The sequence below is a fragment of the Ciconia boyciana genome, chromosome 3 (genome assembly GCF_034638445.1).
Source record: "Ciconia boyciana chromosome 3, ASM3463844v1, whole genome shotgun sequence".
Classification (NCBI taxonomy): Eukaryota; Metazoa; Chordata; class Aves; order Ciconiiformes; family Ciconiidae; genus Ciconia; species Ciconia boyciana.
The window spans coordinates 62729900-62757004 of record NC_132936.1 but is presented as its reverse complement, the minus strand read 5'-3'; the positions used below and the strand labels follow the sequence as shown (position 1 = coordinate 62757004).

Genomic DNA, 27105 nt, shown 5'->3' with positions numbered 1-27105 from the left:
AATGTTACATTTATTTGAAACTGAAATTATCTGTTACAAAGCCATTTTCTGGTTCCTTTGTTTGGTTCTCTGAACTGCATCATTTGGGGACTCATTGACTTTGATTTTCCAGCAAAGGATTAGTCTTACCAAAACCAGGTTTACACTACTCTGTGATATTCTGACTCAGTGTCGTGGATTGTAGTCTTTTTTCTCCCCTAAAAGCTCAAAGTCTTTCTGCCATCATGTCTTATGCCAAGCAGTGTCATACCTCCCATTCTGCAATTAAAATCTGTGCTGGTGAAGATTTGCACCTCTAAGGGTGTCCCCCTAACTGCACTAAGAGCTTAGTGTCAGACCAGTGGTTTGCCAACGTGCATCTGATCACAGGATTTTAAGCCCAATGTTTTCAACAGGGTAGCCTCATCATATGGCACTATAAACGTGTGTTACAGTGGGACAGTAGGGCACCTACACTTTACACTGCTGAGCAGCAACCACATAGCCTGCGTGTCTCCATTTTGTGCTAAAGAGCTTTGTTCAATATCTGCTTCTATTTATCTTTCTAAATTCATCTTTTTTTCATACCTGGCAATTCTAATCAAGAAAAAACATAATGAAAAACTGGGCCAGAGGAAAGCAAGCATAACTTCAGAGAGATTGCAGTTTTAAATTGAATAGATTTACATGTGTGTATGTGTGTGTGTCCACACATGTCTTCATGGTGATCAAACTTCTCACAGAGTTATGTCATGGCATAGACTGTTATTAAACATCTCAGGCTCAAGAGATTGGCCACATTTGCTGGTACTACAGATAGCCCCAGTTTTGCAGTATTTGACACTTGGGGAAAGCGTGACATTTTACTGGTTAAGGTGACTTACAAACATAATTAGCACAATGTTTCCTTCTTCAAAGATAATGAAAATAGAAAGAAATCTGAGTAGATGGAGGGGAAAAAAAAGAAACAAAGGGAAATGTTTTTCTGAGAGCACAGGAAGGTTAGAAGATAATGTAATGCTATTAATATCCATGGAGCTCTTTGAAGAAGCGGCCACAAGAAGGGTTTTAAAAGAAATGAGGAAGGAAGCATGGATGCTGTGGGCAAGAGAAAGTTCCAGGCTTATGGGACAGCATGGAAGTGGATTTAAAGACTGAGCAAGTACATGAAGGTTAAAGTTTATGATGAGGATTGCCTGAACTGAGAAATTAGAGGCCAGTGACAAGAACGGTAGACAGACAATGCCCATGGGTCTTAAATGAGGATCTGCCATCCTTCCCCCAGACATCAACATTACTAGCTAGACTGAAAAATCAAACAAGATCTGTGTTTTCCCTTATTAGAATCACAGAATGGTTTGGGTTGTAAGGGACCTTTACAGGCCATCTAGTCCAACCCCCCTGCAATGAGCAGGGACATCTGCAACTAGATCAGGTTGCTCAGAGCCCCGTCCAACCTGACCTTGAATGTTTCCAGGGATGGGGCATCTACCACCTCTCTGGGCAACCTGTTCCACTGTTTCACCACGCTCATTTAAAAAATTTCTTCCTTATATCTAGCCTGAATCTACCCTCCTTTCATTTAAAACCATTACCCCTTCTCCTATCACAACAGGCCCTGCTAAAAAGTTTGTCCCTGTCTTTCTTACAAGCCCCCTTTAAGTACGGAAAGGCCGCAATAAGGTGTCCCTGGAGCCTTCTCTTCTCCAGGCTGAACAACCCCAACTCTCTCAGCCTTTCCTACAGGAGAGGCATTCCATCCCTCTGATCATTTTTGTGGCCAAAAAATGTCAGCCAGTCTCAGGCTGACCAATGTTTGCAGCTTCAAAGTATACCCTGGAAAAGTTAAGGCTATTTTTACAAGCTCAATGACTTCCTGGAACAAATTTTTGGACAGCTTTCAGACCGTCTTTCATGCAATTTGTAGAACTCTGCAATACCATGTTGTACCTTACTTTTATAATGTCAAAATTACTGAATGTCATCTGCCTCTCTTACACTGGATGTGGCTGAATCCATTAGACAACTGTTTCCCCATAATTAAACTTGAAATGTGATATATGAAACTTACTCAGCACTGCCATATACTGGAAAGGCTCAAAAATTCGACAGCTAGATCAATACAGAATGATTCATTAAAAAATTGCACATGGATCCATATTCCGTAATGCAAATGGCCATCTTCTTTTCCAGGATTTCATTAGATAGAGAAAACTGCTACATATGTACATTTTCTTCCAGTCTATTAATTTCTGCTTGTCTCTAAACCACATTTCCTCAATTAAAACGTTTCGAATTTAGAAACAGTATTCTGTCTCTTTATTGAAAAATTTTTTACTTTACACTTGGAGCTGAAGAAAAGCTAAGCATAGATAACTTACAATTATAACAATCATGTTAAGTCATGTTAAAATTTGTAAGTTCTTAGTTGTTTTTTAAGAGTATTCTGGTGGCTATCAGTTGGCAGAAGCTTGGGTTTTACAAAGAAGCTCTTCTGGTCATCCTTCCTTTCCTAATAGCACCGAGCTTAATGCACTCACAAAGCCTTACAAGACCCAATTTCCAAGCCACTGAAGAACTCAAAACCATCTATTTCAGATGCTAATATTTATTACAACAGCAACTGTATGTCACCAGAGGTCAGCACCATGACTTTAAAAAAATTATTTTACATATCATTATGCTTGTAATACATAATCAAAGGCTGCATCAAGCACCAAACTCTCTACCATCCTACCATTAAGACCATTATCAATGATAGTATCAGCCTGAGGACTGTCCCTGGCTGCCACCTGACAAAAACTACTGACTCCTGAACACCTCAGCAATCCCCAATCTGTGATGAAAAAAAATGGTGGCTAAATCAGGGTCAGTCACCACCTCATGTGCTGGTGATTTTTATCTCTGAGACATAAGAAAAGGAAAGCTTTTGCTTCTCATGTCTCCATATGAAGAGTGGCTATTTTTTCTCCCCATCAGTACTAGCATTTCTCTGCAAATAGTCAGCTTTACACTGTGCCAAAAGGTAAACAAGAGTCAAGCCAATTTCCCAATGGCTCTTCCACTGCTACTTGGGTATGTATTACTTTGGCTTTTCTACAGTGAGTTGTCACTGTACCATACCACGATCATGTATCAGTGAGCTATATGGTTACTGCAAACAGTATCAGCAGCATGCACAGGTTGTTCTGTTTCTCTGCATCGCCATACACATACATAGAAGAAAGATGTGCTCATTCATAAAGAAGGATCCAAGGAGCAGCGGTACCAAGCAACCTCGACTTTGTGCACAGATACCAATATATAAGGTAAGCCTTACAAGACAAACAATGATAATGTGAAGGCTCGAAGTGCTAGACTGAAACAGAAACTTAGGTAGGACTTCTTGATGGAACTCAGTTCTTTTACTGGCTTTAATCTGTTCCAATACTTCCTAAAAGTTTGTCACGATCACAAAAAGAAGTGGGTGAGAGTACCTTCTTTTAAACCACAAAAACCATATCTTATTGCTTCATTTTAATGAGGTATTTATCAGAGTAATTGTTATTCAGTGTTTGGCAGCACAATATGAAGAGGAATGTAAATGAAAATCTAAACGCATTTGCTGTCGTTGCTTTCAGAGAACCATACTTTACATTTTTAGCATTAAGGAACAAATGCGGAGATCACTAATAGGTGTTCTAGAGGAACGAAGGCAATGAACATAGTGAACAGCACATCCAGTTTCATTAAATAATATAGCAGTGCTCAGTGGCCTTTAATCAGATCATCGTATGTGTTCTGTACAGAGGGATGTTAACAATTAAAAGCATCTCAAACAATCAAGGAGAAATTAAATGGCAGATTCAGAGCCAGGCATGCACATGGCTAGTTTGTTTTATATATTTCACATACACAGACACAGTGAGAATAAAAACGGTAATAAACATCAAGGTGCAAAGATAAAATACTATGACACACTGAAGATATTTCAGTCTCCCTACTAATTGAATAAATTCCTTGCAACAATTTAAAACTTTGCTTCCAGTCCCTCCTTACTACACAACAGCAAATTAGAGATTACCTGGTCTGTAAATGCCAAAATCCTCCTGTAAGATTTACTTTCTCCTTGCCTTACAAACAGATCCTCTACTTATTCCTGCTACAACGACTTCCTTTCTATAAAACCCTTATTCCTCCCCTTGTATCTGCCCTCTCTGTACCTTGCTGAAAATGCCATTATACAGTCAAATCACATTTTTCTTAGCAAATCGAAAATATTTTTTCCATTCTTTCTGACTCCTTCCATACAGTTGATCAAAATTTTAAGACCCTGCATGAAGAGTAGTAGAGTCAAAGGGCAGGAGAGGCACTGCAATACAGTGCTCCAAAGCCAGGCCCCTGTCCCAGCCTACTGCTCTTGCATATCTACTTTAGCCTCTTCTACTTGTCATGGGGCACACAGAAAAGGTGAGCTAAGAGATGTGGCAATAGCACAGCATTTAATATTCCCATGCAATAAATATTGAGCTCCAGAGCAAACTGTATTTAATAACTATTACCTGCTAGAAGCACAACCTCGTAAAACTAACTGGTGTTATCCTAGGCCTTAATAGTAACTGTTTATTTTCACTAAAATGTTTGCCCGTTGTCAGCATTTGGCTAGTCAAGGGGCCTAAACTGAAGAAAACTGTCATGTAGCACAAAGCTGAACTAAAAAAGGTTGCATGCAGGAAACTACGTAGTATCAAACGGCGTGAACAACTCTCAGGTCTATTGGAATCAGTCCTTGATGTAAGTACTATCAGCAAGTAGGTGTCTTGGCTCTTGTAATGAAATCAACAAAAAAATTGTTGGATTTTTTTTCTGCTGGTTATATTAATCACACAATACAGCATATATATATATATATATATATTTGCTGCCACAGATAATTATATTCTTGAGACAGCAGAACACTGCCACTTTCAACTTTAGAGCATGCTTCTCTTCTTGCTGTGGATGAGCCAAGTTCCTACACATCCCAGTAAAGTTCTGCTACACACATTAGTAGGAACTATAACTAATGGCACATGGACTAGAAGAAAATCTAACATGTCACAGCAGTACATTTTCAATGCAACTGTTACAGATTTGGACTAGCAGCTTTTTGTTCACTTCACACAAATCAGTTGTTTTAATGGAAAATTACACCAGTTTTGAGTTCTCAATTTTTCTACCATGTGAAATGACTTAAGAATAACTGACAAGAGGCAAAATTCATTTATCTTAGCTCCAGCCATCTGGAACTAAAGTGAACTAAATTAACTCAAAACTATTTCTCTAGGCTCTCTGAAGTCAGGGCACTGTAACTCACCCTAAAATAGTTGCTAAATGTGTGGTTTCATAACCTTTAAAGAAGCTCATAAACCACCATCCTTGCCAAAACAGACTGTTCCTCTCCAGCCCCATGCCTGCCACTGCTCCTATCTTTTGTGCCAACAGTCATGTAGCTGTACAGTAAACAGCACTGGCAAACTGAATAGGTTACAAATTAGCTGGCAAAGGTAAAAACGTTAATTTAACCACAGTTGAATTAATCATGTGGCTGCACAAATCCCCAGCACAACAAAAGGGGATGGACTGCTTTGGTACGGTGGCAATGACATCTTATGCTTGAGTAAAGCTGTAATGTACCTAGAGAAGAAGATGGGCAGTATGACTCACCTTCCATTTCTCTCTCTCTAGTACGGACTGTTAGGAAAATCAATTTAGTGAGATTAGGCTAAATGTCATTTTTAGAAAACTGAAGTTAAAGGAAATGACTAGTTTGGTGTACTACATGTCTGTCTAATGCAGTCCTAGCTGTATTAAAATATTTAACCCAACAAATCAACATTTCTTAAAAAACAAAGGACCAAAAGCAAATGAAATAGTTATCTGCATAAACAGAAGAGTAACTTTTTTGTTCATGAAATACAAGCTCCCTCTGATGGTCAGACCATCCATAAAACCAAAATCTGCAAATCTCACAGGTAAAAAACAGGATTCACTGATTCACTTTTATCAGCTTCAAATAGCATTTACAATATAATTATCAAAATGAAAATCAAAGCCAAACAATTCATTACCTTTTCCAAATTCACTTAGTACTTCAAATGTTCTGTAGTGTAGCAAAGCACATGAAATGAAGAGTTTTTTAAAAAACACTGTAAGTGTATACATCACTTTTATCTCAGGATTTCTAAAAAGACTTGGACAAAGAGTGATTAAAATACTCCTCAAATTTCTGTCCTAACAGTTTAACACTATTCCTGGTAGATAATTATACGATACTAATGTCTGTAATGGATTGTTGGGAAATAACTAGCAAATCACAACAAACAGAAGACCCATATTAGCTCTGCTTTTCCTCAACTTTTGTCTCTGGCAAATTTACATTTACATTGGCATTAGCAGACACACGCTTACCGTTACAACGCTGTACCACATTCAGACGTTACTGGTATCAAACAAATTTCCATATAATTTATGGAACTAAATGGGCTCTTACAAGAAGCTAATTTAACTTCATATATTTTCTATTGTTTGTGTTATCAATATTTCTCCTTCAAGATCCATGTAGAACACAAAATAACACATGAAGTCAAAATTCACCTTAGAGCATAGCAGAAACCAAACATAATCTTGAAATAGCAAAACACTAATTCTGTAATAAACTAAACTCAGGTCTTGCCAAAAATCAAACCAGCTACAGAAGTGATCTCTCTTTACTGTTCCATGGAAAGCAACAGAATGATTAACATCCTGCAGGGAATACTGCCTTTTTTTTTTTCCTGCCAGCTTCAGTTTCAAAAACACAGTTTTCTAGGGACACAAGTTGTATCACAGGCAAGCTGTACTAGGAGCCAGAATAAACTTATGACAATTAATTTCTGTCAAACATATATAACCTCACAGCACTATATATGAAGAGCTGATAGCAATCTTCACACAGATCCTGACAATAGCAGCCCAGCAGAAAAGAGTTTCCAATATTTTCTCTTGCAGCTGTCTCTCTAAAATTGTGTAGTCAGGATACTATCCACAGAGCAGGAATACTAGGCCTAATTTTGACATACAGCCTGTTTTGAATTAATATATGAAATGTGTTACAGAAAATAAACTCAACGGCACATTTCTGCTAATATGATTCTTTACATTAGAAGGGATATGTATTGTGTCAAGTACAGCCCAGAAAGTAGTATGTGGTCTTTTCCCCAAAATGCAACACCTTCAGTAGGAGGTTTGGCACTTAGAGGTCTGCTAATGTTTTGTAAAAACTGCATGCAAACTACACTGCATTGCAATTAACTCTGTAAGCGTACTCTTACATTAAAGGAATTATACATGTGATATGCTTGGGGAAAGGGGGGAGGATCCTAATGACTCTCTTGTTTACCTCTTCAGTTCTGAAGAGCACATGGATTCTTTTGTTTAATATTATTTCACATTGCAAATTGCACTGCCCTGAAGGACATCTGTGTAATAAGAAATTATCTATTTTTATCAGGTTACTTTCATTAAATTCTTTGCAACTTAACCTAATGAAGACATACATAGAAACTATTTAGTGTATTCATGTTCTTCCTACTCATACCTGGCCTTTCCACTCATTTAATATGTAACCAAGCTAACTTTTGAAACACACTTGTATAATCTTCAGTGTTACATAATTAGGCCTAAAAACTTTTTTTCTGGCACAAGCATCAATACAAAAACTGAATTTGCTTTCATGAATTATAGGTTACTTATTATGAAATAATATTAGCACTTCCAAGAAGGCACAAAAAATACTCTGAAATCAGCAGCAATTCAGAAGTTACGGTTATGACAGTCACTAAGAAATGTTAAGATAGCATATCCTGAAGTCATACCCATTAAACATTTTCAGTCATTTTACCATTTTCTTCTGGTAATGTTCAGCTCCCTACCCTGTTTCAGAACTAGATCCAGATGAAACAAACATCATTGTATAAGTCTAGAGACTGAACAACAGGCCTAAGGCCAAGAAATGATCCATTCGGTTGGCAAAAGTAAGCACTGAAATAAGAAACATTTTTACTAAACAGCAGTGTTAAGTGAAAATAATAATATACAGCTGTAGTTCTAATATAAGCAAAGAATGCTCACCAGTGAGTATTAGTAGTTATGCTTTACAAAGAAAACATAGGTTTGCTTGTTTGCTAAATTTGACTGTACTGAGTTTGTCTACTAGGAAGGACTGTCAAACTGAAAAACAAAGGTCAAAATCTGATCTCTGGTCTAATTGGTCTAATTGGTCTAATTGGTCTTCACTGGTCTAATTCTGATTAAAATCTGGTTCACTAGTCTAAGATGTTGTGGTGGGTTGACCCTGGCTGGACACCAGGTGCCCACCAAAGCCGCTCTATCACTCTCCTTCCTCAGCTGGACAGGGGAGAGAAAATATAATGAAAGGCTCATGGGTCAAGATAAGCACCGGGAAAGATCACTCACCAATTATGGTCACAGGCCAAACAGACTCGACTTGGGGAAAATTAATTTAATTTATTGCCAATCATATCAGAGTAGGATAATGAGAAATAAAACCAAATCTTAAAACACCTTCCCCCCCACCCCTCCTTTATTCCCAGGCTCAACTTCACTCCCAATTTCTCTACCTCCTCCCCTCGAGCAGCACAGGGGGACGGGGAATGGGGGTTGCAGTCAGTTCATCACACATTGTCTCTGCTGCTCCTTCCTCCTCAGGGGGAGGACTCCTCACGCTCTTCCCCTGCTCCAGCATGGGGTCCCTCTTATAGGAGACAGTCCTCCATGAACGTCTCCAACGTGAGTCCTTCCCACGGGCTGCAGTTCTTCACAAACTGCTCCAGTGCGGGTCCTTTCCACAGGGTGCAGTCCTTCAGGAACAGACTGCTCCGGCATGGGTCCTTTCCACAGGGTCACAAGTCCTGCCAGCAAACCTGCTCCAGCATGGGCTCCTCTCTCCATGGGTCCACAGGTCCTGCCAGGAGCCTCCAGCATGGGCTTCCCACAGGGTCACAGCCTCCTTCGGGCACATCCACCTGCTCTGGCGTGGGGTCCTCCACGGGCTGCAGGTGAATATCTGCTCCACCTTAACTGCCATGGGCTGCAGCGGGACAGCCTGCCGCATCGTGGTCTTGACCATGGACTGCAGGGGAATCTCTGCGCCGGCACCTGGAGCACCTCCTCCCCTGCCTTCTTCACTGACCTGGGTGTCTGCAGAGTTGTTTCTCTCACATATTCTCACTCCTCTCTCTGGCTGCTGTTTTTGCACAGTAGTTTTTTCCCCTTCTTAAATACATTATCCCAGAGCCGCTACCACCATCGCTGATTGGCTCAGCCTTGGCCAGCAGCGGGTCTGTCTTGGAGCCGGCTCTATCGGACACAGGGGAAGCTTCTAGCAGCTTCTCACAGAAGCCACCCCTGTAACCTTCCCACTACCAAAACCTTGCCACAAAAAACCCAATACAGATGTGTAGAAAATCACTCATAACAAACTCCTTTATTTCCTGTAGTTAAAAGGTATTTGGCTTTTCATGTCTAGCAACTTCAATTATTTTGGAGTTCTTAATTAACTAGAAACTTCTCAAAATCAAAAGTTACTGTCACTCACAGAAACCATTCATCTCCTTTCACAAGAGGTATTGAAAGGGAACACAGTTTATCAATTATCTCACTGTTTCTAAAACAGCATACATACAATATTCTGTCATCGTTAAAAGAAATCTAAAGACAAACTCAAAGACAAGGATGAGGAAGCATATCATCCAAAGGACTGAAGAAATACTTGGTAGATTCAATCTTTGAAATAATTACGGGATTATTTGACAACCAAAGATTCTCTGGAACTGTAAGTACTGTTCAGTTTCTACCATACTGAGCATTAGAAATACTTCTCTATCGAGCACTGCTTAAAATAATAAAGCATTGCCCAGTAACAGCATAAGCAATGTGGTAAGCTGGAAGGCTCACAGTCTTCTGTTGAACCTTTCTTTAAAATGTAAGTTAAAAAATACTAAACATTTTCTAAAGGCACTTCAGAAATTAAACTAATGAATTGCTAGAGAAATATTAATAAAGACTTCTTCCATTTTTTCTCTGTACTGGACTGAAAAGAGGTAGCGTGACAGCAGAAGTCTTTGCTACTCTGCAAAATGTCCTATAGGGGCTATTGCACTATTAAAAAATGGTGTGACCTCACATTCCTCAGAGCACAAAAGATAATTCATCAATACTGAAAAACTCTTTTAAAGAGTCTTTCCAAGGAATAGTTGGAATTGCCGGGATAGTTTTAAAGGACACCAATGAATTACAGACAGTACTGTTCTCTGAGAATTTTATTTAATATCTGTAAACAACATAGTTTAAGTATAGATTCACAGACAGATAAACAACTCCACTCTATCTTGTTTTGGTCTAGGTAGTGACTGCTGTTTCTCAGCTGATATTTACACTCCTTTTAATTTATATATTCCTACTGACGTGAACTGTATCTTTGAATGCATTTTACCTTTACTGGCAAAGGCAGTGGCCTTAGTTCCACTGTTAAGACAGAACTGAGAGTTTCGCTCTTGAAGTGAACATGTGGGTGCACATCCATAGTATGTATCTTTCAGTAACTTCCTAATTGCTAAAGGAAGGCAATTAAGATTGAACAAGCCACAGACTGGTTCCACAACTGCTCCAAAATAAATTTCAGGCTAACACAGCATGGAATCCAACACCATTCCTCTGGCAGATGAGTCACATCCTTCTCCTGAATTCCCCTTATCCTCCAGGAGCGTAGAGAAAGTCCAGATTTTACTTTACACATAAATGGAAGCATATATATAAAGTACATATATATATATACACACATATGTGTGTGTGTGTATATATGCACTTATACATGTGGGAGTGGTCAGTTACAGTTAATTCACTAAGACTTAGGAGTGCTATGTATAACATACAGGAAACACAAAACCTAAAGACTCCTCAGACCACAGAAGAGGAAAGAATGTCACTGTCTCTCAGTGCTCTACTCAGCATGAACACAAAGGAGAGAACTATGTAACTCTGCAAGTCAGGTAAGATGCATCAAAGATACAGTTCTTAAAGTCAGTAAGTATGAATATACAAATTGAAAGGGGTATAAGTATCAGCTGAGAAACAGCAGACAGTACTTGGACCAAAACAAGGTAGAATGGAGTCTCTATATCCATCTACAAACCTGCATTACATTTTTAACATATACTAAATAGATATCAGAGAACAGTACTGTCTGTAATTCATTAATATCCTTTTGAACTATGCTGGGAAATTCATCGTGTAGCCTTTGCAGTTGTTAAAAGTAAATTAATGTTGACTAAATTAGCACCAACTTATCTTTGTGCTCCACTCTCATCTATGTTGTCAAAAAGTCTTTAAAGCGCTTAAAGTAGATTGACAAGTTGTACCTGCTATTTCCGTAAGTATAGTTGTATGATCATTTTCTACCAACTTCACAAATCCAACTTCATTTTTGAAGTGATCAATTCCTTGAAAAGACAAATCCACGGTTTTTCCTTTCAGGAGATCTTCTACAAAATCCTTGCTGTCTGAAAGAGCACCGACTGCTCTGTCAACAGGAAAGAAAATATCTATGTGAAAGTCAAATATATTAATACTATTTACATTGCTATTAATCATTCTATCCAAAAATCTCAAAGCTTTATTAGTATCAATTTGTTACCTACTCGGGTACTTTTGCACTACCTTCTATCAATGCAGTCAGTATTATTATTACCATTTTAGAAAAGTAAACTGGTTCATACACCTGGCTATAAAACCACAGAAGGAATAAGGCAGACCTAGCAGCAGGTGTAATTCCTCAAAAGAGTTTATCTCAGTCCTCAAGGTGACTAGATATTCAGATGATAATGTCTCTATCACTCCATGCATCCCATTTAAATAAGATGCTGACTCGGAAGCATTTGGTTTTCCGTTCTTAAATTAATTCACTTTTTTCACCTCCTGATAGCTCAACTGAACACTCTCAGAGTCTGCTTCATTCAAAGTCACTACAAAGTGTTACTTCATGTTATAAACAGAGGTTAGTAACATTATATATATATAATGATAATGGAAATTACTATTAAGCTCATTGAGAACTGTTATTAAAAGAAGTACTATCTAAATTGATGCTTACTTTCTTTAAGAGCTTACTTTCTTTATGTACCATGCACACATAATCTACATGTAACTTAAGAAACAGAAGCAAACCTGGTAACCGTGTAATAATCATTTTAATTAGCCATATTAAGTGCATGTGCAATTACATGAAATATTTGTTTTGACCTGCACTTGAAGTGACTCACATGCTAAACAAAAACTATATAAACATTCTTAGTGTCTTCTAAAAGATCTCTCACATGCTCACAGTTTTTAATTCTATTCAATGAAACCGAATTTAAACTTTTCACTAAACCAACATTGACTTTATAAACACTAGATGGCAGTGACAGGTTAAAAACTCTCAAGAGGGTTTATTTTACTTTTTCTGTCCTAGCTGGATGAAAGCCATCACCGTGATTTCTAAAGTAGGCCAAATTATATCCTTTAAGCCTGTACAATTACAAACAACTCTACACACGTTTCCATTGTGTTTAACAAGAGGGACTCTTGATGAGAACGATGCATTTAATTGAAACGTAGGCCAGGTTAAGACAGAAGTTAAGGTTGATTACGTGACAAAATATGCTTGATTGATATAGTCCTCCAGTGGTTTTTTTATAGGGCTTTAATCTACAACCTAGAAGTACTTTAGCTCCTATATAACTGCTTTAAACAACAATGCCATTACTTGTTCCTTAGCAAAGATATTTTTCTTTGAGCTTAGTCTCTGCCACTTACCTACTCTTTTATTATCATTAGACAAGCCTGTTCCTACATCTTCTGTATGTGCTATACTTCAAGACCTTTCAAAACCAACATCTAATACTGATTATACCTGTCAGATTACTTCACAGGTAATCATGTGTAGATTTATTTACCGACATGAACCTGAAAATTGTTCCAAAACAAGTACAGATGTTTCAAATACACTATGTCAAAGATTGCAGCAGGCTTTCAAGTAGTGAATCATGCACATACAAAAAATCCAGAGATGGGTTTTAGGTATCTGAGAACTGGTACACAGAGAGTCATGGAAAGCTCTGTTCCCCAGCTGAACAAAGATTTATATTTCCATACTGTACGGTGTGCTGCAGAACTCACTGACCAGCTCAACTCTACCTGATGAGGTCTATGAAAGGTCAATTCAAACAGTGCAGTGTGTTTTCAGTTTAGCACTGTGTCATTGAAGATTTAGTTCTACTTTTATATATAATCTTGTAAACACTAAAATATTTAGAAAAATAGCTGTCATCTCACTCCAGCATATTTTGTATTTTCATATTCTATCAATCACTTTATAACATCTAACAATTGCTTTGTAAGAACAATGCACAAGGACAAACATTTCCACTGAAGTCAATAGCAACACACGCAACTGTAGTATTTTCTTCTTATTCCATACCAAATAGTATTTACGATGCCAAATAGTATTTACACTCAGTGCAACTAACCCTTGGGGATAACAAAAAAAGTTTACAAGCATTTTGCTCCAAAGTGGAGAAAGGAAATTAAAAAAAAAAAGAATTAAGCAGCATATTCTAAGTGAATACAAACTAGGATTATAGAAGCAGTGCCTGTTTTTTTCCTATATTGGTGTAATGTAAATATTATAGCACTTAAAATTGATGTAGTTTCTTTTTAGAAATTTCTGAATTGTTAATTTTGATTACTTGTTAGAAAAAGCAACCTTGCAAAAAAAGCCAAACTGAATCCTTTCAGCTCTTATATTTATAATGAAAAGATTAGATTCACAGAATCTTTGACAAATAACAAGCAAGAACAACTTGACACTATAGTTTGGTAATGAAGGCATTTACTGCAAAGGCAGACATCCTGATTTCTAGTACCTAATCCCATGACTATGCATATAGTTAAGATGGACTAGAACTCCTTTGCTTGAAGGGATTGCTGTCATGCCTCTTTCTTGCTTGCTTTCTTTATGTTTTTTAAAATCTCACATTCATGATTTCATATACTCCTACAAAAAGAGATGTAAAGTGCATTCATGAAGGCTAGATCGCGGCCCATCAGTTAGGAAACTCGCATGGAAACTGCAGGTCTAGATTCCCTTAGAAAGAGCGGCCTAAAACACAGATCTTCCATTTTCAGGGTGAAAGCTGTGTGTACTAAAATACCATACAAAGGGCTTTGTGCTGAATTGAATGTTATGTTTAGCACATTCTTATCACGCATTTTGACTTCAAATAGCATTCAACACATTTCATTTCTGTATAGACAGAAGCACTATTGTGCAAACGCAGTAGAAAAACTGTAGATATCTAAGTAACTTAATGGATCCAAACCTAAGGATCTATGAACTCTCAGATTCACAGTTGACTAGCTGCACTTTATTTGAGGGATTACCCTCACCCCACATTACACACAGGTTGTTTTGCCAGCCTCGATCTTGGTTTCTTTCCATTAACCTGGTATCAAAAATTGGTGAAGCAAAGAAAGGAAAATTCAACTTTTTACTCTTCAAGTTCTCCCAAAAGATTAAACAGAACATATCAGTTATGGAAAAAAAAAAAAAAATCCCATATAATAGAAAATGCAATCTAGAATACCTGAGGATAGCTGAGCTAGATACCTGTAGGAGGCATCTGGCCAGAGAAGGGGTGAATCACTATGGAAGCTGCTGTTGACTAGAGGACAGCTCCTGGGTGCCTGGACTGCGGAGTTCTGCTGGGAAAGGCAGAGAAGAACTCCGTAAGTAACTGCTTGGGTGGCAGTCGGACAGTGAGAGCTGAGAAGGAGCTCAAGGAGTAGCAGAAGATACCGCATTTGGGAATATTTGTTTTGATATACAGTTTAGGACTCTAAAAAATATTCATGAGGAGGCATGCTTGCCTTTGAGATATCCTCTCACACTCCCTTTTTAAAAAGTTCATACTTCAAACCCTTTTTAAAAAAATCTTGCACACACACAGTCAGTGGTTGTTCTCACTGATTTTCAGGTGCTACCACAGTTTGCTCATCAACCAGGGCAAGAGGAAGCTGGTGTGCCTACTCCAGGAGACAAAAGGCACATGGAGAGGAGAGGGGGTCCAGCAGATCTATATCCTTTTCTTTCCTTTCTGTTCTCTGTTCCTGGCTATCTGTTCCTCTCCCTTTAGATCAGACCATTGGGAGACGAGGATGCTGACAGACTGGCATCCTCACAGGAGAGTAAGAGTGTAGAGGCCTCAAGGATACCGCATTCAAGGAAACAAGTGTGAAAAACAAGCCGGGCAATTGATTTAGATATACTGAAACCTCGTTATTTTTAGCTGTGTTAAATGTTTTTAGCCAAAATACTTCTACTTACTAGAAGCATGCCCTTGACTACCAAATGGTTCCTACATTCTATCTTGTGTTCCTGCTTTCTTATGAGCAACCTGCACTTTAACAGCCAAACATTCTGGGGGAAAAAATTATTCAACACATGCCTGTTAGACGCATTATTTTGTAACCGTATTACCATAACCAAAGCAATGTCTCACTGCACTTATTCATTATTTGATCTAGATTAATTCAGTACAGGGACCGCATGCCTACTAACACTGCAGAGAAAACCAGAGAGACACAAAGAGAGGGGGAGAGAGAGAGATGACAGAGGGTCCCTGAAAGAACTCATCTGGGGGAGATGAAACTGTGAGGCTTCTCTTTTACAGAATTATAAGGGTCTGATGAATTTTGATTCATTAACAATTCACTACAAAATTGACACATAAGCAATGGAGGATTCCCAGATGTTCATATAATGCCAGTAGGCCATTTATCAGCATTTTACATAACACTGTTACAGTTACCAAAGTGTTTGCAATCTCAATTCTGCAATTATGTGTGAATATAGAGACATCACATATGCAGGCCATTGGACACCACATCTAAATAGAAACTGTCAAGAAAGTCTGTGTAAAGTAGGACTATAAAATACAATGTATGTTTTAATTTCAAGTCAAAATTACAGCTAAGCACACAAATTATTATTTTGAACATTCGTAAGTTACAGCTGTATAGATAGACTTAAAAGTCTGAACATCTTGGTATTAACCATTGAACTCAGACATTAAAATAGGCTTCTCAGATTGCAGTACAACATGTGATAAACAGTGAAAAACACCAGAGCTGCATTTTTATAAAGCAAGTAGTTGCATCTAACACTTAGACACATGATGTCATTGTGTAATACATACGCCTTTCCACAACTTTTCTACCTTTTATATGGTCAAAAAAATCAGCTATATCACTGAAGCAACGTAAAAATTACACTTTTGATAAGGCCTAATATCCACCTCTCTTTTTTTGTACTTAGATTTTGAGTATAATAAATTCATTTAGGGACATTAAAAAAACCTATAACTGCATGAGGCATTAGCTTGGAGCTAAGGTTTACTTTAATAAAGTCCTTCAGTGACAATTACTAATTTGGCTTATAACATTTGCTAAACTATGAAGTTCTGAAAATTCCCCCGTTAATCTGTTCAGTGTCCCCTATATCAAAACATTGTTTTAAAATAATTGCTTAAGCAAACATGAGATTTGTGCATGCAAGTTCAGCACACTATGAAAAATGCAAGGGAAAAAAGCATACTTTGTTGAGAGCTCATGACATACCATAAGTTATGAAAATGGCTAACATTAAGATTAGCATTTTAAGAACAACATGAATTAAATGTTCAGTAATCCTAGTAATTTAGGGCTAACAAAAAGTAAGCATCAGTTACCCCTTCTAGTCTTTTTATGAACTCCTCCAGCAAAAATACTTGTATATACTTAATTTAACACCAAATACCTACATTCTAATTTCTTCTTCATTGGATAAATGCATCACTAACATGGTGACATGCAACGAGCCAGAGCGAACCATTGCTTTGGAAAGCCTTTGATCCTTTTGTGTTATTGCATCTTGGACAGCCTGAATACCGCCAGTAATCTGGGAAGAAAGACAGACACAGAAACAACAGTTAGCCATTACAATTACTGTATCCCATCATGCAAGTGAACAAGAAAGCACACAAACTGAAATCAAACGTTTATGTAAAAACCATTCTAGCAGAAGAAAGTTTTATCCTCTGACAAAGCTGTGCTAATTGACCCGAGTAAACTCAAAGTGGGTACGAATGGAATGATTAATAAATCACTGGACACTCCCCATCACATCTTAATAGGAGTTTGCTTCCATAAGTATGATAAATTCCTGGAGCAGATTAAGATCATCCAGTTTTGCACTGCCAGTAATCCAAATAAAAGGCTTCTTCAAGGACTTTCTCTGCCCGCTTTGCTAAACTTGTATGTTGCTAGGTGCAGACAAGTGTCTGGAAAAAGAAAGAGATCTTTGCAGGATCAGGCACATACAAAACAGGAATATTCAGTAAATAATTTGTAGAGATATCCAATTTACAATTCTGATTATACTGTCCAATAGACAGATATAATTTATATACCCTCTTCAAACACATTTTAATGATTTTCCATACAAGATGTATACAGTTCTAACTTCATCAGTCTTTTCCTTTAAAATTATTTGAATTACAAATAATTTTCAATTAAGAAAATGTATGGTTTTACATGCTTTATAAATTGTATCCAACATGTTTACTGTGCTTGCCACTATGATAGTTGTATTGTAGTGATTTAAAAAAAAAAACCAACAACCAAAAGAAACCCAACCCTGCATCAATTCTGGAATATGTTAGTGGAAATTAAATCAAATCCAATAACCTTGACAATCTGAAAAAATGAGTTATTTCTTAAAGCACAGTAAGCAAAGACATTACAGACAAATCAGCTTTGGTGTATAAAGTCTAAAAGAAGCATGTAGAAAACTTCAATGTGATTTTTTTTTTTTAATTTGAAACTCATTGCTGAATGCTTCACAAACATATTGTACATATTCACTTTTATAAAATAAGCACAAGTAGCTCTTAGGTTAAAAACAAAAAAGCCTTGACATATTTTGGTAGTTCTGTTAATCATAAGGAAAACATAAATTTCCTGAAAAAACAAAGTCTAATGGGAGTGGTCAGTATTTTTCTGACTGAATTTCTTAAGATGAGTTTTACCATGCAGGCAAACTGATCAATGATCATAAATCATGTTGTAATAAGACCATCTTCCTTCCTATGTCAGAACTAATCTTATCCTGGATAAATAACACTTTTATTGTCTCAGATGTAGGACAAATTTAACCCACATTTAAGAAAAAAACTGGTAAACGTAATCCCTGATAATCACAATGTATTGACTGCATAATTATTTAAGTTTATATACTAAAGCAAATGCAGTTATCGCCGTAAATTTAAAAAAAAAAAAAAAAATCAAACCTCAAAAATGAAAACACCTATCATATGAATTACAATTTTATTCCATTTTCAACTATTGCTTCTAAATTTAATCTGCACCTGAGAGCTGGCAAAGAAAAAAAAATACATGTAAGTGTACAAGCCCTTCCGAATACAGAAGACAGATGTGGAACTGTGTTATCATAGCAGTAAGACCATCCTAGCTCCGAAAAAGGTCAATGTTATTCAGCATTCAGATTAGCAGCCAATACCCCACATGCCCTTACCCATATAGCTTCCTCCAGTAGTACTTCCGAGTCCCTTCCTGCTCATGTCCTAAATTCCCTCCAGCTCCCTCATATAGTTCAGTTCTGGCTGAGGCAAGAAGCAACACTTGCTGTGGCTGATTTTCAGCTATAACGGGTTGACTGGCTAACAAACACGCAGGTAATCATCATCAGCTGGCAGGTCTAGAAGAATAGGTAATTGCCACACTCACACTACAGGCTTCAACACAAGCATGTTCCTTCAAGGCTCGCTTTTACGCAAGCACCAATTCCACAAAAAATTGTAGGAAATTAGTACCTCCGAGATGTCAATCTTTTTATCCAAATTTGGACAACAGGTTGAAAACCCACAGCAGGTTCAAAACCCACAAAAACCCAATGGGGTTATAACAAGGCAAAGAGATAGGCAGGCTCACACCTGTATAAACTCCATTAGGAAATCAAGCTAAAAACCTAACGAATAACACACCTTTGAAACAGGACTAATTCCAAAGATGGCCAGTTAGCAGTTCCAGAGACAAGCTACTGCTGAATCCACCAGGAAAGTATGAAATGACCTGCCTTTTTGATAAAGGCAAAATAGAAAGAAGATTGAGCACATTCTCTCTCTCTGGCTAAAGTGACAACATTCTACACAATATACACTATTTGGAGAGAAGAAAAAAAGTTTTCAGGTACATTTTTGTGTATTTCAGGAATTTATTTTTAATATGTTTTGCCAGAAGTTATGTGATCAAAACATAACACAATAGCTGTAGCATAGCTGTGCCAGCACAATGCATAATATAACTTCAGATTCGTTCTGTTTTCTTCAATAAATCTAAGGTGCAATTACCAGTTGAATGCGCTGAATTTTAATTAAGCAAAGCAAGACTCTTCCTGCATCTCTGTATAACTAGTTACAACTCACTGCATAAATAAAAACTTTAAATTGCTATTTAACCTGCTATTTACATTACCTTACAAAGTTTTATGTTACATTTCAACTGCTATCATGCTATTTCTTTTAACTTGAGATTTCCTAACTTAACTAAAAGAAATGTCTGAAGGCAGATCATACTCAAAAATTCCCTCCTCAGATTATTTTAAGAAGTGCTCCAAATTAAGGCCTCAAATACTGATTTCAAGGTCACCTCTCCCATTACTTGAAATATGTTATTCTGAAGAGTAATAAAATAACTTAGTTTTGCTTATTTCAAGGATATTACTAGTAAGTGAATATGAAGACTGTAAGCTTTAAAGATTTAACAGATTAATTATAATTATAATCAAGGCTGGAGGACCCTGAAAGGCTAACCTACCAAGTGATAACACATCACATGAAACGTAACTTAAAAAAAATTACCAGAAAAGGATACAATGATAATCATCCATGTAACTATTTTTGCACAAGTAATAATGCAAAGTCGAATATAAATTAAAAATTAATGGAACACCACATTTTATTTCTGAAGATTCAAAACATAATTAAAATGAAAACAAGGAAACTGTTTCATTTCCAAGAGGAACAGTTAATTAAATGTTCCAGAAATATCCCTTATTACAAAATGATTCTCTGTGTAAAGCTTAAAATACTACATAAACTATGAAGAAAGAGTACTAATGCCTAAAACACTTCACTGGAATAAAATCAGATCCTCAAAAAAGAAAGGTCTCTCATTACTAACTGAAATACTACCAGTAATTACCAGATTCCCTCTGGCTATCAAGAAACCAGGTGTCTTAAGTCTAAATTTTGGCTAATGTTGTCTATACAGATTCCGACATGTATTTTCTACTTTCAGAACAACTCTACATCTAAGGCAAGTATAAACAAAACTTTCTAGCAAAGTCCTGGAATTCCCAAATGCTCTGAGATTTAATATAGCTGTTCCTTCACCTCTGTAAATGATATACGACTAAATACATGACACATAAAAAAGCATGCATAGTTAAAACTTTTCCGCTCAACCAGCCATTCAACATAATAACAATCGTGAGCAGGAATTCTCAATTATCAGATTATATCACCCCTACATTATTCTTGCACTTGTCAAATCATGGAAGAAAAGATATTTCAGAGTAAGATAGCACAAAAGATCTTCCACAATATTCATGTCAGGCTATCCTGGATCTTATAAAACCAGCCTCTACAATCTCTTCTTCACATAGTATGTTTTGAAGAATCAAAGACTGCACTGTAATTTTCAAACCTTTGAAAATTTTGGTTTATTTTCATTTTGGGTTCTCTTCATCTTTGACTTTCTCAGAGAACAGATAGTACAGATGTAGGATGAGTTAAAATTCACCTGAGACAGCTCCTGGTATTAAAAAAAACCCTAAATTTGGAAATAGTGGTAAACTGTTGGGTTTAACTTTTTAAACATAATGCACCTACTTTCCTTGTTTGCAGACACAAAAGGTTTCAAAGCTGTACCACAGACATCCCACAGCATGTAAGAAATCATTCTCATTCACTGTCTAAATGAGACAACACATGCTAACTACAAGAAAATACATTTTCTTAAAGAGCTATCTGCACCTCTTGAATCCATTTGAACAACATCTCACTAAAGCAATAGGCTGTTTGAATTTTAAATAAGATGATCGATTTTACTGAAAATGTTAAACTATAAACTGCCTAGTTAAAACAGCAACAGATCTAAATTTAAATTCCTATCTATAAGGAGAGCTAAAAATATTGCTAGGGATTTTCTTATTAACTTGAATAGGAATGTCTCTCTTCCTTATTTTAAGTGAATTACAAAATAAGCAATACTGGAACAGTACAAAGGGGAAATTTAAGCCAGCTTCAGTCAAAATAATGTGAAATCCATAAGACTGACAAACCAAATAAAAAGATAAGTATTTTTCCTCTAGTCTTTTCCAGATAATCAATTTTATTCACAAAAGTGTTACATAAAATAAAGTTAAGTCTTTGAATAGGCTGCTAATGTTTCTTTAAAAATACCTGAAAAAAATTATTTTGCTCAAGATCAAACACTGTTCTTATAAACACATGCAGCTGTTGAAGTAATTCTGGTTATACCAATTTAGTATAATAAAGACTATCACCTCTGGATTAGTAATTGGAAGAGAAATGAAATAATTCGGCTGATATTGTTTTTTCTTTTTCTTCTTTCTCTCACTGCCTTCTTCAATTTCCCTTCCAGTAGTCCTCTTTCTTTTCTTTTTTATATCTATTTCAGAGGTTGCATGCACTGAAGAGAAAAAAAAATACTTTCAGCATACAGAAGAATCAAAACAAAGTTATACTTAATATCATGCCAACAGGAGCTGGACTTCAGTCAATTGACTGGAGCATGTCTTCCCAGTCATCTGATCTGCCCATGCTCTGAACTGTCCAACTGGGATCCTACTCCAACCTGAATTCATGTAGTCACACAAGTGGAGTACCATACTTGAACTAGCAGCCTACACCTCTAAGCAGGGCTCATAAGCTGCTAACATAGACGCGCAGCTTCCAAACCACTGTGTTTCATTTAGCCACATCACACTGCAGTGGAATAGGCCTGCAAATTGTCTATATTTGAACATGGACCTGACTTTAGAGCAAAAGTGCCAATATTAAGTTTCAAAAATCCCATGCACGCTGCATTTTGAAATATAAAACAAGATAATACATAGGATTATTAAAGGTTGTATTAGACTAGGACTGGCCAACCTATAGTTCAAGGACCAAACCCAGCCCAGAAGAAAATTTAATCCAAGCCAGATCTACTCTCTACCTTCTCCTTTCCCAAAGACCCCCTCCAACATAGATAGCGAAAGCAAAGTGCACGTCCTCAAGTCTTCCTTTGTACCATAAATTATTTTTCTCCCAGCTTATTTCCTCAAGACTTTGCAGACCCTCTCCCACCATGTGGCCTGATACATACCCATAAACTGGACCAGGCTGCAGACATCCACTGTCCAATTAGAGGTGCAATTATAGCCCCATGCTGGGAATACACATATTGGAAGACAGCTCATATGTGACTACGTGAGAAGCTCATATACAGTAATGTGAATTGACATATGAGATGTCTTTATTCTGTGACTCACTGCTGCAATGGATCACAAAATGGTAAATTTTTAATATGCTCAAGTATTTGCAGGACTGAGTACTAACAAGAGAGGCTCTGAACTGGATCTTGTTCACAGGGAGACTCTGCTCCATGTGCACAGCCCACTTGTACATGCCAACAGACAGGACCAAGAACTGAGTGCATGATGTGTCTATGCTTCCACACTACTTCTGTTTAATATACTTACTAAAAAATTCATCTTCAATATCTGTGTCGACAAACGGCATTTCTGCCATCAGAGATTCTACTGAATCAGCTGGACATGGCTCTTTTCTCTGTTGTGTCCTTTTCTTATTCTCTTTAAAGATTGTATTTTGCTGTACATTTTCCAGTCCATCTGTAATATATTTAAAATAACACACTGGGTCTTAGTTTTTTATATAAACAGCTAAGAGACGTTATACACAAGCAATATACCAAGTATACATTTCTCTAATTATCAGCAAATGAATATTGACATATAACCCCCTTAAGAATGCTGCTCTTCTTCCTTGTCAACATATCAGCAAAAATATTTCAACGCTTTATGTGGAATAGCAAAAAAGGGAGTTCAGCCTTCTGTACGTAAGAACTTATGGTCTTGTTTGGTTCTAAGAAAATGCAGTTACGTGCAAAAAAAAAAGGATACTTATAATTGAGCATGAAAAAATAAAGTCTTCAGACATCACGTAAAGTTCACTTTAGATAACAGTAATGGCATATGAAATTCAGTGCAGACAAATATTGGCAAATGAATTCCAATATAAACACACTGAAAATGAAGCATGAAAGAGTAGTAAGGGAATCCTATAATTCCACATATAACAAAGAATTCTCAGCTGACTATACCATTCAGGAATGAGATGATTATTCTACTCCTGCATCTCCCACACAGTATAACATGTTATAGACAGCAATGATCTGAACTTCTGGTTCTAAAAACTGACTTTCAGTATTTAAGCTAAAGAAGGAATCAATACAAATCAAAACACATCTTGCATGTATAAAGATATAAATGAAGTTCTAGCTCAGAGTAATACCACACTGACAGAATAATCTCCACCACCAAGTCTTTAAAAATGTCTTTTTCCCCAAGAGTACTAACTAAGCATGAGTCATTTCCTTATGTCTGCTTCATTTTTCTGCATCAGTAAACTCTAGTATTTGCATACTAAGTTATATCTTAAAAAATGAAAAAGTAAAATCTTCTCTAGCAGCAAAAAATGTGCACATAACCAGACATCCAGCAATATCCTGTGGGACAACTCCACAATGGGATTACTGTAGTGGAAGAAGCCTTATGTCAGAATTGCAGTTTATCCCAGGACAGCTCATTACTACAGACAACACACATTCAAAGCTCCTCTTGTGACCAGTGCAGATAGTCCAAATCTGGCCCAAGGGGAAAATCTGGCAGCAAAAGTGCATATTATGTTCTTGTGGCATGCAAAGCTACACTACATGTATAAAATCAATATTACAGATCCAGTCTGGGTTATTATCACCCTGTGGAGTGTTTCTTGCATATATCACTTTATGCTAGGGAAGATAAGTAAAAGAACAACATGATTAAATGCTAATTCACTCCAGTCTAAAGCAGGGAGGCATAAATCGCTCTGTGGTTGTGGTCTGACACTTAACTTTATCCCGGAGGCTATTAAAAAGAAACAAAGTATTTAGATTTGTTGCTTGTTCCCCCTGTAGACACTAAAGAACTATGCACAACAAACAGATGTTAAAGCAATAATAAAATTATTACTTAACATTTACATTAAAGTAAAGCTCACACAAAACAGATTGCTGCTGGTGATCCACAAGCATACAGAAAACAACAATGCTTCCTTCAAAGAGATCTCAAAGTGAAGGACAAGACTGAAATCCATGAAACCGACAAACAAGTAGGTCTGGGGCACAAAAGTTATCAACAAGATTCAGAAATGCAGAATCGTAACCAGCTGGGAGCAAAAGGGATTTTTTAAGGTAGCATCAGCTGCAGAACAAGGACTCACATAAATCTGAGGGGTGTATATTGCAGATTACAGGTTTCCTTTGCTCTGTCTGCTCAAAAAGCAACATACTTGAGCCACTTCAAAAGATTCTGTTTGCTCACAATAGCAGATGGGCATAGCAAAGGCACAGCTAGTGATTAACAATGTCCCTTCTCTAATCAATTAGCTGAACTGAAAAGGCACTACTTCTAAATCCTACAGGTTGTGCTCAAGCAAAAAAACTCCATCCTTCACCTTTCCTGAAATATTTATTAAAGAAATCAGCAACAAAATTCAAGAATTGTGTTCTAGTCACTAAAACATCCTGAAAACAAGATTTTTCAAGATTCTTGACATAATGTTGATAATCTCAGACCTACATAACAAAACCAGCTTCCACAGGAACTCCTTGACCATCAAGCTGTTATAGGATAAAGTCTTTTATCTTAATCGCATGCTTAATTATATTAGCTTGAATTTCACATGTGAACAGGTGTATACATTATTCCCATATTTGTATTTGTTTAAGTGGCTGCTCATCTTCGCTATTATTTAAGTAATCTGTTCTAGCAGAAAAAAAAAAATATTATAAACCTAGCTCATAAAGGGGATAATACAAAAATAAGGTGCAATAAAACATATTTGATCGCACTCCTTTCCCAGCTCTCTCCTCTCCATACTCAGATTATAGTTTCAGATAGAATAATCTTCTACTATTTGTCACCTACACATCGGAGATCACCATGAGATTAGGTCTGCAGGCACTTGTTCCCTATTTAATATGTTTATGTTCATAGGTTTAATAACAAATGAATCCTTTGGAGATAATTTAACTGCAAGCTGCTGCAAAAACAGACGGTCTTACTCTCTAGGCATTCTGAACTCCCGGTTCTGGCAGTAGTGTTTAGATAGTCAGAGAACTGAAAAAGCTTAAACCCCCCCCCCCCTAAATCTGGAAACAAAAAATGGTAGGTTTAGTATTCAGCCAGGTCAGAAGCTTACACTGACTAGAAGCCTGGGGACAGAGCAGGGCAGGCAGGGAAAATAAAAGCAGAAGACTTTTTAGCAACAGCCCACAATTAAGTTGAATCATTTCCCCCCACGATCTCCACAACCCCTGCTGTGAAATCTACCTCTTTCCATTTGATATCTGAATATGTCTGTGCACAAGCCATAGTTTTTACAGCCGCTTTGCCCAACGTGACCGTTTAACGGCTAACGGGCATCAGCAACGTCGGGCCTCCCCCCCTCGTAGCACGACCCACACGCAGCCCCTCGGCAGCGGAGGGCGCCCGGCCCGCGCTGAGGCGTCTGCGAGGCCCGGCGCCCGCCTCCCCCGCCGGCTGCGGGCGCCTGCAGCCGGCGGGGGAGGCGGGCGCCGGGCCTCGCAAGCGCCTGCCCTCTTTCCCCCGCGCAAGACCGCCCCGCCGCCTCCTCACCGTGCTCCGGGGTCGCGCCGGCTGCGCGGGAGGGGTCCCCGCCGCCACGGCCCTCTCCCGCTCCCGCCGTCGGCCGCAGCGCCATGAGGCGCGGGAACGCGGGTACAGCCCGCCGGGCGAGGAGGGCGCGGGCCGCCGCCGGCCGCGCCGAGTAAAGCGCAGGGAGAAGCCGCCGCAGCAGCCGCTGCATGCCCGGTTACGGCGAGGAGGGCTGCCCGCCGGGAAACCGCGGGCCGGAGGGGATCTAGCGCAGCCGCCGCGCCCCTCGGGCAAAGGACGGCAGCAGCCGGCGGGAGCGCGGGGCGGGTGGCGGGGGGGGACGGGGCCGGGGCCGTGCGCCCGCGGGACTACAGCTCCCAGCGTGCTCCGCGCCGGCCGGCCCGCGCGGGGCATGGCGGGAGGCGGCCTCCAGTCTCGCACGTCACCACCCGTCACTTTCACAGAATCACGGTATCATGGAACCGTATGGGTTGGAAAAGGCGTTTAAGATCATCGAGTCCAACCGTAGACCTAACACTACCAAGACCACCACTACACCATGTCCCAAGCACCTCATCCAAATGTCTTTTAAATACCTCCAGGGATGGTGACTCAACCACTTCCCTGGGCAGCCTGTTCCAATGCTTGATAACCCTTTCGGTGAAGTAAAATTTCCTAATATCCAGTCTAAACCTCCCCTGGCACAACTTGAGGCCATTTCCTCTCATCCTATCACTTGTTACCTGGGAGAAGAGACTGACCCCCACCTCGCTACAACCTCCTTTCAGGTAGTTGTAGAGAGCGATGAGGTCTCCCCTCAGCCTCCTTTTCTCCAGGCTAAACAACCCCAGTTCCCTCAGCCGCTCCTCATCAGACTTGTGCTCCAGACCCTTCACCAGCTCCATTGCCCTTCTCTGGACACGCTCCAGCACCTCAATGTCTCTCTTGTAGTGGGGGGCCCAAAACTGAACACAGTATTCTAGGTG

At 38.3% G+C, this 27105-nt stretch overlaps 1 protein-coding gene across 8 annotated transcripts in view; it reads right to left on the bottom strand.

The window, feature by feature from the left end:
• The window catches only part of AKAP7 (A-kinase anchoring protein 7), a 93004-nt gene extending 66546 nt beyond the window's left edge, over positions 1-26458 (bottom strand). For 6 of the 8 annotated variants that reach the window (XR_012041485.1, XM_072855862.1, XM_072855860.1 and 3 more), the window contains exons 1-5: positions 26141-26458; positions 22922-23071; positions 21722-21867; positions 16896-17032; positions 11418-11578 (exon numbers count right to left, since the gene is read on the bottom strand). Coding sequence is in view for 7 of the 8 variants with exons in the window: in XM_072855862.1 (XP_072711963.1) it covers positions 11418-11578; positions 16896-17032; positions 21722-21867; positions 22922-23071; positions 26141-26330 (784 nt within the window). In the remaining variant the exon portion in view is untranslated. Of the gene's footprint in view, positions 1-3533; positions 9199-11417; positions 11579-16895; positions 17033-21721; positions 21868-22921; positions 23072-25834; positions 26016-26140 lie in introns of those variants that run through there. The other 2 variants (XM_072855863.1, XM_072855866.1) reach the window with 2 other exon arrangements.
• Positions 26459-27105: the final 647 nt, after the last annotated feature.